The sequence below is a fragment of the Cicer arietinum genome, chromosome 5 (genome assembly GCF_000331145.2).
Source record: "Cicer arietinum cultivar CDC Frontier isolate Library 1 chromosome 5, Cicar.CDCFrontier_v2.0, whole genome shotgun sequence".
In the NCBI taxonomy this organism is placed as follows: Eukaryota; Viridiplantae; Streptophyta; class Magnoliopsida; order Fabales; family Fabaceae; genus Cicer; species Cicer arietinum.
Window position 1 is genome coordinate 65,786,166 of NC_021164.2, and position 11,656 is coordinate 65,797,821.

The 11,656-nt window shown below is 31.4% G+C and overlaps 2 protein-coding genes across 3 annotated transcripts in view; one reads left to right on the forward strand and one right to left on the reverse strand.

Annotated features, from left to right (window-relative positions):
* The window catches only part of LOC101494186 (uncharacterized), a 4,485-nt gene extending 1,021 nt beyond the window's left edge, over positions 1-3,464 (forward strand). For both annotated transcript variants that reach the window (XM_004502280.4, XM_012716383.3), the window contains exons 2-7: positions 61-849; positions 966-1,675; positions 1,942-2,044; positions 2,141-2,209; positions 2,348-2,452; positions 2,832-3,464. In XM_004502280.4, the coding sequence (XP_004502337.1) occupies positions 61-849; positions 966-1,675; positions 1,942-2,044; positions 2,141-2,209; positions 2,348-2,452; positions 2,832-3,038 (1,983 nt within the window). In that variant the 3' untranslated portion in view covers positions 3,039-3,464. The remainder of the gene's footprint in view (positions 1-60; positions 850-965; positions 1,676-1,941; positions 2,045-2,140; positions 2,210-2,347; positions 2,453-2,831) is intronic.
* A 92-nt stretch (positions 3,465-3,556) lies between these two features.
* Positions 3,557-7,504, reverse strand: LOC101494496 (uncharacterized). Its single transcript, XM_004502281.4, has 5 exons — positions 7,174-7,504; positions 6,064-6,216; positions 5,557-5,943; positions 5,209-5,285; positions 3,557-4,903 (listed from the first exon to the last, which is right to left on the reverse strand). The coding sequence occupies exons 1-5, from the start codon at positions 7,298-7,300 to the stop codon at positions 3,875-3,877; spliced, it is 1,773 nt and encodes a 590-aa protein (XP_004502338.1). The 5' UTR covers positions 7,301-7,504; the 3' UTR covers positions 3,557-3,874.
* Positions 7,505-11,656: the final 4,152 nt, after the last annotated feature.

Sequence of the window (11,656 nt, forward strand, 5' to 3'; positions counted from 1 at the left end):
TTGGTTTTTTTTTTTTTTTTTTTATTTTTTTTTTGTTTTTTTTTTTTTTTTTTTTTTCAGAGTAACCCTCTTCGGGCTCTCGGAGAATCTATCTCTTTTGGAAGGTTTATGACAGAAAGCTTGAATTGGGAGAAATGGTCAACATTTACGCAGAATCGCTACGTGGAGGAAGCTGAAAAATATTCGAAACCAGGTTCTGTTGCTGCCAAAAGAGCCTACTTTGAGGCTCATTATAAGAGAAAGGCTGCGGAGAAAGATGCTGCGTTGGTCCAAGAAGCAAATGCTCAAGCTAATGAAACTTTTGAATCGGAAACTAGGGAACGAAACTGCGCAGACTCATCCGAACAGATAAAGTTGGAAGCTGACAATATTGAGACAGCCAATGAAGAGATAAATAATGATACTGTCAATTACCAAGGTGTTGATTGTGACTGTGATGCAAACCAATGTAAATGTGACGTTGGAGAAAATGATTTAGATATTTCTGAGGTGGAAGGAATAGAGGAAGTCCTACGACCCTACAACGATATCAATCTTGATGTGGAGCAAAACTGTACTGACTCATCCGAACAGAAAAAGTCAGATGATGGCAACATTGAGGCAGCCAATGAAGATACTGTCAATTACCTAGTGGTTGACTGTTATGATACAAACCAACATAAATTTGATGTTGGACAAAATGATTTAGATGTTTCCCATGTAGAAGGAACAGAGGAAGTCCTACATCCTTGCAATGATATGAATCTTGATGTGGAATGTTGTGTGCTTGTTGATAATTCTAATCAGCTTGATCATGTTGAAGTCCATAAGAATATTGATGTTCCTGTTGAAGAGACAGCGCCTGATCCTGTAATTTTTTGCTCTTTATTTCTTTGTTTATATCTTTATTTTATTTTATTTTATTTATTCTCATGAGTAATTTTGTGTCTGTGGCCACTCGAGTATTTATCGTTCTTGTGCTGCAGGGCATTACCGATCAAGAAGTTTTGGCTTTATCCGTCAAGGAAAGAGAAGTAAATTCTTCTCCAAAATCATCAGCCAAAATTAGGGCTGACAAACTGCCTCATTCCCGTGATGAAAGGAAGGCTTTTATTGCTGTACCACCGAGAAGTAGAATAAACTGTGGTTTGAAACGTGAGAACTCTATTGGAGATGCAGTTGAGAGGAAGATACTAACTGCACGGTCACTCCACACGTCAATCAATCTTCCTTCTAGCACCGCTGTAACAAGCAAAACAGGTGATGCATCTTTAAGATCCAGATATGGAATTCACAGATTTTCAACAAGTAAGAGCTCTGTTGGAAGCTTAGTTGAGAAGAAGAGATTGACTACATCATCACATTACATGTCAATCAATGTTCCATCTGGCACTGGGGTAGCAAGTAAAACAACTACCACAGCGCTTAAACCCAGCAACAGAATGAACATTGTTCCAAAAAGTATTGGAGCCTCATTGGAGAAGAGACCAATTACAAGGTCACTCCACATGTCAATCAATCTCTCTTCTGGTGCTGGTATAACAAGTAAAACAACTTCAATGATTGAACATAACAGTATTAAAAAAATTCATGGTGGTTTGCCCAAAGTTCATCCAGTGGCATCACAGACATCAACTGAGGCATCTCGTGGTTTGTCAAATCAAGCTCCAGCAAATCTTCCTTCTGTGGGCAGAAGGTATTTTGTCTTCGGAATCTTTATTTGTTGTTAATGTATTAGAATATTTTCCGAAAGTGCTACAGCTTCTGCTATGTGCATTTTACAAATTGCTAATGTTTTTTAAAGACCATTTTGTGGATGTTAAAATTTTCCTGATATCTAATAAGCAGATGTTGCCAGCCTTATTTCACGCATGCATTACAAATATGAAATAGAAAGTTAGAGCATACTTAAAAAATTTGAGGTCTTATTTATCTTTTTTTCCCCCCTAAATTTGTGAACAGCTGCCTGAAATCTTCAAGCACCACTAAAAGCAATCCCCGGTCAGCTACCATATCATCACCTTTTAGATTTAGAAGTAATGAAAGAGCAATAAAACGCAAAGAGGTAAGTTCTTATCTTTGTCTGATACACTAGCTATGCACATTACTGAAGTACTAAAGGTCATCATAACATAATTGCTTTTCCATTTTTCTATTTCAGTTCTTGCAGAGGATGGATAAAACTAAATCCAAGGAAGAAGAGAAAGTTCAATTGCAAAGGATATCAAAGGTGAATATTTTATGTCCTGGGTTGTGTTGCACTATAGTTTAATAAGAATGAAGGAGTCGGTCAAGATATAGTTTCACAATTCATTTTCAATTCCTCTTTATTTCTTAATAATGTGATTCAATGTCGATCTTCATACAGGATAAAACAGAGCATGATCACCAAAAGCAGAGCAGTGGCACGAAATCAAAACAAAATGATGATGGCCTAAGTGGATCACAATCATCAAGCAATCAGACTAGAAAGGTTCGTTTACTTGTTGCTTATGATTTTGAAAATTACATCATTGGCTACATTCTATGTAGCATCCACAAATGCCCTTGTGTTGATTCATCTAGAATGCTACTCTGCTGGTTTAGCCACAAGTTCTTGTGGCTTTTTTATTTATATTCTGAAGGATGTTTATTTTAAACATTCAATTCATTTGAAGACATGCTTTATGATCGTCTGTCCAACTGTCCGTCTCATCACCATCTTCCTCCCAATCCCACATAATATTTCAACCATTAAAGATTTTTTGGTTGATTCCTTCCGGGACTTTTTTTTTTTTTTTTTTGTGATTTGTAATATTTTCTGGTTGGTTCTTAGTTCTTACCTTCAATTTCATTCATTTGTTCTTTTCTAGATCTCACTTACATCGACCCTGTCACCAAGGCTAGTGAGGAAAGCAAGTTCTAGTACAACAAAAAACTTGGGAAGTTCATGGAAGCCTCCAATCAGCGCTAATAATTCCAAACGTATTTCAGAAAAAAACAACCAAACAACAAGGCAATCAGGAACTTCATTATCAAAAACCAGGCTGGAAAATGCTTCTCCAAATATTCAGCATTGAGAACATGAAATTGGTTACCTGAGACTGTCTTCTTTTGAAGAACTTGCTGTCAAAGATAGTATTCTGCAATATAATACGGCGCTTATGATTTGACTCTAAGAGGATCATATGGAGGTTCATGTCGTGACATGTTTTCACATTTTGATGGAAATTTTTGTAGACCTTTTTTTTCTTTTCATTTTTCCAATTATATCTAGGCTTCAATAAGTTTTGACCTAGGAGCATATGAGTGTTAGAAAAATTAACTCTGTAAGTAGGTTTAGGCTATAACTATATACCTAAAGGTAGATAGGGGATGTGTATAGTCTATAGTTGTCATGGATTAAATTACCATTGTTTTTTTGTGTTTGACAAACTAATACATTTGTTAGTGTCTTAGTGATTCACGGCTTTGTTATGAACCATTCACATCATTAGCACTCAGAACATGTATATTTTTCATAGAATGTTTTTGAAACATCTTACCCTTAAAATATAAGAGTGCGGCTCAAAGATTTGTTGTTGTGGTGTAAAACTGATAACCAAAGAAAATAACAATTGCCATTCGAAAAATATTCAGTCCTTTATACCTTGGTTAACCCGAAGTTACAATGCATATTTTTGTAAGCAAGTACTGGAACAAAATAAATAAGGAAGCAAGCTTATAACTTAAGCTTAATATTTGTTATCACCCCACTTTTATACATGCTGCAATACCCAAATCCATAATGATAGGAAAAAGAATCCCCCAATCCTTGTAATAGTTGTTATGCTGTTGGCTACTACAAACACTAAATCTGTCATTTCATGTATGAAATTCTGATTTTTGTTGAATAAGCAGGAATTATCAGGGCTGATCATGCTATGAATAGACCTTGATCAATTACTGAATAATCTGTTGAATCATATAAGTGAGTTGGAACTTCTGTGAGAAGCCCAGGATCATAATACTCAGACATCCCTATATTCGACTGACCAAAGTTCATATTATGCCAATAGAAATATAAGTCCTCATCCAAAGGCGCCGAAGCAGCCTCACCTACCAAAAGTAGGCTTCTTTGGTAAGACTCTAGATCAGGAATGCAACCAAGATTAGATGACTGTGTTTTTAAGCCGAAATTAGAAGTGGAAATGGGCTGTGAAGGTTGATCATTCATCATAAGGCTTCCAGGTTGGAAAGGAAAAGTGTCCACTACACTTCTTTTTGAACTCACTGAACTAGTGTAATCTTTCTTGTAATCAGCAAGCAAATGTTTTGTTTTGATAATTGCATCAACCTCTTGCTCCTTTGTAGAGGGAGTGGAACTAATTGAAGTAATTGACTGTGATTGATCAACTTGAATGTGATGCTTCTTACCTTGTAAGGGCAACATGTTGCAGTTATCCTCAAGATGAACAAGTGACTCTTGTTCCTCTTTGAGCTGTCTTTTTGGAATTTCAGTCCAAGAATACTGTGTTGACAACGTGCAATCAATTACGGCACATTTTCCTTCTGAGTCGAGAGGGGCAAAAGGTCGATTATGTGTAATCCCTGCATCAGTGATGTTACCAGTGATAGCTCTTACTTTTTCTGCGGTGGTGGAATGTGGAACTGTTACTTTGGGAATACCTTCATGGCTTTTAGTTTCCATGTTCTTATGTTGTATGGTTCCTTCTAAATAGTTGTATCTGTCAATTGGAACATCATTTTGTTGCTTGTTTGCTGAGTTCGGAAAACCATAACTTCCTACATCTTTTGAAGGTAAATCAGAATGCTTCATGTTTGCTGAGTTCGGAAAACCAAAACTTCCTACATCTTTTGAAGGTAAATCAGAATGCTTCATTCCACTTGAGGAAGATTTTTGTTCGTTATCTTTCTGAAGCCTACTCAAGTAAAGCCGGTATTTCTGCATAACAAAAATTTACTCATTAGGAACATGAGTTTCAAACTTCAAAATTGTAGAAAATTGCAGAAACATATGTATTTTTCTTTTAACTCTTGTTGTTTTTGCATTTATGCTCTATTCTATTAATGTGAAGCTTTACTAAGATTTTAAGTGTACTAACGACAAATACATAAGGCTTCATCAAATATTCAATAAGAAATATTTAAAAAATCCAGATGCTTATCTGAATGAAAGATACTTATTATACATGTTTCTTTCTAAAGTTGCCCAAGGACAATATTGAAGAATTGAAATTATAGCATCACCTGCAAGTGGCTGGCAACATTCTCTCTAGTCAGCCACGGAACATTCATCAAATCTAGTATTTTCTTGGGACCAACTTCTGCCAAACAGAATTCACTTGTTACAAATACTTTTATGCATGAAAGATATGATCACAAATAGATTATGCTAGACAATCACACTTGGAAGATCTTATTTACAGCTTATTTAGGCTTTTCATATGACATAAGCAATTGTGTCAGCATTTAGAAGACATCTCTGACGAACACACTCGTTTCGGAATGTGTTAGGTTAAGCATAATACTTAGATTTATAGAAATTACAGTGATGATTTCAAATAACAATTTAGAAAGCCTTGACAAGAAACTTACTATCAAATCCAATCAGATTTACTGCCTTAACAAACTTCTGATGAAGATCTACAGACCAAACTACTCTAGCTTTTTTTGAGGAAGACGGATCCGAAAATTCTTTGTCGTCGTGTTTGTTGTCTACATCTTTCCTTTTCTTCGTTGAGGTCATATCTTCTAAAGCAAACATGTTAGCTTCCTCGGACATCTCTGATCCATTTCTCATCAAGTGAATGCTCTCAAAACTCTCAAAATTTTCAAATTCTCTAACCTCGTGTATCCTCTTTCGTAAGACATGTTGCCATATATTTCGCAGCTCTTTCATCCTTATAGGCTTAAGGAGATAATCACATGCTCCGTGCTGAACACCTTTCATCACTCTGCTTGTTTCTCCATCCACAGACATCACTGAACATCATTGCAAAGTGCGACTTTGTCAGAGCGTGAACTTTCAATCAATTTGATCAAAGGATTACAAATGATATCAGTGAACAAAAAACTTGAATATATTATTGATAGAGAACTGACTAATGACAGGAAGATCCATCTCAAGTCCAACATGCTCAAGAAGTTTGAAACCATCCATGTCAGGCATGTTTACGTCGCTGATCACTATATCGTATCCGTCTTTCCTTTCGCGAAGCAAGTTTAAAGCTTGTCTTGCTAAGCAACATGTAGTCACTGAAGCAAATAACAGAATAGAGTCAGAATGTGACATAAGCTCTTAGTGCTACCAGTGCAATTCAGATTAACACTCAGATGTCTTCTTAAATTGTCTATTCTCATTGTAGTCATAATTTGAAATACCTACAAAAAATGTACACTTACATTTCTTCAAATTAATGAATTTAGTTACTTATTATGAATTTGTAAGAATTGATGTCTGATGTCACTGCTATTGCCCCAACTATACTCTCACATTGATGCTACTACATGTTACCAATGGATTGCCAACATTAGCATGTTAGATCCAAAGGTACCATAAACAATGCCAAAAAACAGTAAATTCAGATTAGTTAGAATCAAATTCGGCTAGGGAACTACTTTATTCCCCTTTCTGTCTTTCATAAGTAACAAGACATGTCAACACAGAACCCAAAGCTCATAATTTGGTTATAACCCCGCACCATATAATAGCTTCTGCTATCTGTACTTTTTAGCAAATTCAAGTTTTTGTTCTTGAAAATTGGAAAGGATCCTACTTTGAATAGTTTCAATATTAATTTATCACTTCACCCAACAAATTTAAAAGAAAAATGAAAGATACTATAAAACCCATCCAAATTAGTAGCTTGTAACTTAGAGAAATTTTGTTTCTCTTTTTTAATTCCTTTTTACCGTAAGAGTACTATGTTATACTCCATCTGAAACAAAATTGGTAAAAAATTGATGTATCATATTTAAATTTTTTCTTATATTTAATTCCGAGTAAGCCATTTATAAAATTTAGAAATTCAAACCAAAATTTGGAAACACATAATGATAGATAGCATAGCAAAGCAATTAAGAAAGAGTAAAAGAAAAATCTATGTCAATCTTGAAGATCCTTAGTAGTACTAGCAATAGTACATCAATTTAAAACTGCATGTAAATTAGGAGATAAAAAAAGATACAGTGTGTTGAATCAAATAAACAAACCTTCATAATTGCACTTTTTGAGCATCTTTTCAAGGATCTTGAGCCATGTTGGATCATCATCAACAACAAGAACTCGTAGACCATTAGGAAAATCGCGTCTAGGGGAAGTGAAGCAACCATTATCCATATGTTTGAGAGACAAAGCTGTTTATGTTTCTGTTTCTGTTTCTGTTGCTGCTTCTGTTTGAGTTCAAAAAATGGATTTGCTTTCTTTGTTGGCTTATAATAAGGTGGTGATAAGTTAAGACATAAAAACGCACACAACAACAGAGAATGAAAAAGTGAGTGAGAGAGAGTGCACCAACGAATATTGGTGCTGGATAACTAACTGTTCCTCTGGCGTATGTTAGTATATATCCCTTTTGCTTTCCGAAACTCTTTACCTACATTATAACTTCTGTGCTAATTACTAATATTTTTACGAACTAGGTACAGTCAACCAGATTTGGTGTATCATTGGTTCTATTTTTGGATTAATCAGAATTTATGAACTGTACTATAATTCATTTTTAAGGCAATATCTCCCTCGCTTAAAAGTTGTTCAAATTTCTAATCATTCATTAACGGTGATTTTATTGCTGTCATAATCTATAATTTTTATAAATATATTTTCATATTATCATGAATTTTAAAAATGACATTCGTTTTTATTTTTAATTTTTTTTAATAATTAATTATTATCTCAATCATAAAAATTACTAAATCATACTTTTAAAAAAGAGGTTATTTATTGTTGTTAATGGTTCAAATATGTTTAAATTTGAGTAAATTTTTATTTTTATTTTTATTTTTCAATCCACTAATAAACCAACATTTACTCTAAATCAATCATTCTTAGCACATCGGTTAACTAAATAAATTTTAAGTGTTAAAATAATTATAATAATTATAATTGAATATACTACAAGAGTTATTTATATTCTTTACAAAATTTGATTGAATGAATAAAAACTTTGATTAAATATCACTAAATTATTTATAATTTAAAAAAAAATCTCAATTGAATAATACAACTCAATTAGTTAAATGAAGGGAAAGACAAATATGTGTACGTGACATGAGATTTGAGACTTTGACATGGCAACTTTACAGCCGAAAGATTATGGGAATTAGATGGAGACATTTGGTGTCTTAAACATAGGAAAATTATTCTTAAACACTTAAGTACCCCAATCCAATAATGATATAAATATCAAATGTTGACAATGTAATAAAAATAGATAGATAAATATAAAATGAGATATTGAATGAATGTAAAAAAAAAAATCAGATGTACAAATAACTTAACATACATGTATAATTGAGTAAAAAAGAACTTATACATGTTTACGTTAAAAAAGATATATATCAATAAGTAAAAAATTAATTAAATAATATTAAAATTTATATTTTTAATTATTTAAAAGTTTAAGAGCACGTATTAATAAGACATTTTGACAAAAGATTATTCAGACGGTAAAGACATTTCAAAGACCGCAAGAACTACTTTGTATATCTACCAAAGGAAAATAAACAGTAATTTTTAGTTTCTAATTACTATGTATAATAAAGCTACCTTAATATATAGTTTTGCAATATTTGTGGTAGTGCTAGTGAATTTGTAAAATAATAACCATTAGATGATGCAAGTGGTAGTATATATGTATAGCATCTGGCACGTTGCAGTTTATTTTATTATTAGGTTAATTAATTAATCAGCTTAGAGTGGGAAATCTACGGTTTACAAAGCACGAGCAAGGACAAAGAATCAAAACAAGTTTCTGTTTTAGAAAAATGCACAAGACAGGAATTTATCAAGAAAAAGTAAAGTAAGGAGACAAGAAATATATATAAAGAGGACACATCACATCTATTTTGTCTGCTAATTAAGAATTTAGTTGTTATATTAATTAATTGATTTATAGCAATATTAACGACAAGGGCTTTTTTTCATATATTATGTTTAAGATAAGTTATTTAAATTAAATATTTTTAATAATTTGATTTATTGTTGTAAAAGAAAAGAAGAAGGAGGTTAGATATAGAACCTTGAAATTCCATTAGTTGGGAAAGTTTTTAGTGGTGGAAAGGCACGTGGAATGCATTTCACATACATGATGGGAAAGTTGTTGAATGGAAAAATGAGTAATTGTAATTACTAGTTAGACATGCCCAACATCATTTGAACATGGATTTCCAAACCATATTAAGGGTATATATTTCTTACATATTATAAAAAAAAAATTAATAATTTAAAAACTATTTGTAGGAGATTTAAAAAAACATAAATTATTTTTTATTCTATTGTAATAAGAATAATTTTTTTTTAAACTAAATTATAAAAAATAATTTTTATGAGAAACTATTTAAAACACTGTCTTATTTAAAATAATTATTAGATTATTTTCATATTTATTGAATTATGACAAAAATCATCCCATTCAATTGAATTAATACTGTGTATATAAATTATTAAAGATATAACATTTTATGTCTAGAGATTCTTAAAATAATATTTGTATATATACAAAATATATAAATTAATTTTGATTGTTCATCTGTTAAGATAAATTAATTATTATTAATATTAATAAGAAGTATGTTTACAGGAGAAAAAAAAAAGTAATACAAGCGTCTAATAAATTAAAAACAAAAATTATAATTAATATACGTTATTTTTTTTCACAAAACCTCTTATTATTAATAAAAGAGGTAGTAATTGATAAACACACGTCAAACCTACCCAAAAATATTTCTCCCTCTAACCTTTTAGTGATCCATGCCATTGCCTACCACTATCCACTCATGTATTTTTTATATTTTAAGTTTTGAATTTTAAAGTAATTTTATCTTTAAATACCAATACCCTACAAAAATAAAATGTATCATAGAATTTATATAAAAAAAACGCATTCAAACGTGGAGGGACAAAAAACATCGTGTCAGCTAGAAAATACTCCGTGATGGTTCTGTCTCCGTACTATTGGTGCGTACACTTTTTTTATAACATAACTCTTTCAAAAAGTAATGTGGGATTAGTGGAAATTCCAAATTAACTAACACTAACACAATTTTTGACACTCACAGACACCATATATTCACATGATTTCTGTGTTTTTTATATATTTTTTTGTATTTTACATGATGATGAACACGATGTCGGATTTTTGTATGTTAAAAAATGACACCTCTCTAACTTATATTATTATTTTAACAATATAAAGTATTGAATGTATATGTACCAATCACGTAATAAAAATCAAATATTAAGTTTAAAATTATGTTCGAGTTCAAATATTTAATGTGTATATATCGAGAGTGAATACAAATCTCCTACATACAGTTACATTATCGTTTAATGAAATCTCAATTATAGAAAATAAAGATTTAAAATTTACAAAAATAGAGATAAGAGAATTGAGATTAAAACTGAAAGAATTCATGTTAAAAATTTACCGGAGACAATTCAGTCCCATTGAGAATAAACATGGACTAAAAAACACAAAATAAAAATGGTCCGAGCCAAGATCAAAATTAGTACTCTTCTTTAAATAGAATTAGGGTTTTATTTTTGTTTTAAATGAAAAATGAGATTTGGAACTCGCCGTAAATACTTTATACTCACTGCTAGTAATGGAGGTTGCACTATTTTTTTTTTGTGAACATAGATTGCACTAAATAAACAATGATGTGAACATATAAAAAAAATTTTTAAAAGCTATATATTGAGTTATGCCATCACATGATCCACATTGTTATGTCATGTATACTGAACCATAGTGACACTATAACCCAGATTTTGTTGAGAACAACTCCAAATAACAAAAATGATTTTATTTTATATATATTGTTTTGTAAAAAAAATTATATTTTCGGTGATATATAATATTTAAACTTTTAATAAATTACTAATAATAACTAAATAGTGATATGTGTTACTCTTGCTCAACAATATAGTTCATCCGTCTTAAAATATAAATAAAGATTAGTCAAATAAAATTAATATATTTAATTTAACTTTTTTATTAAATACATCAATTAAATAATATGTGTTTGTATTTTTTGAAAAAGTAGTATATATAAGGAAGCAAAGAGAGTGTGGGCACTAATAGAGGCCACGATACGATACTCTTACGAATATTAACGTTTGAAGGCCACGATAGCTCCATTTGCTGCGCATATGAAAGGATAAGGTTATTGCATCTGCTTTAAAAACTCTTTTAAACAATGATTTAACTATTAATCCAATTATCACTTATTTAACTTCCACGATCAACAGTTCAGGAGTATATATTAATGCTTTTTTTCTTTTAATCTCTCACTTTTAGCAGCGCACTTGATGTTTCAGGTTCAATTAAAACAGGGATTACGATGTTACCAATTAATAATCCACCTTAATTAATTAACTTTTACATCTGTTATTCTCTAGAGAATAGTTAACTAGAATAACAAGTTTCCCACTTTCATATTTGAATTATCCACATTCACATAGTTGAAATATCGT

Excerpts from the sequence above, each read along its gene's own strand:
- LOC101494496 (XM_004502281.4), bottom strand. The coding sequence starts at position 7,300 with ATGGATAATGGTTGCTTCACTTCCCCTAGACGCGATTTTCCTAATGGT. Across the intron at positions 6,217-7,173 it reads CAAAAAGTGCAATTATGAAG|TGACTACATGTTGCTTAGCA; the intron begins GTTTGTTTATTT and ends TATTTGCTTCAG. Across the intron at positions 5,944-6,063 it reads GATGGATCTTCCTGTCATTA|TGATGTCTGTGGATGGAGAA; the intron begins GTCAGTTCTCTA and ends AATGATGTTCAG.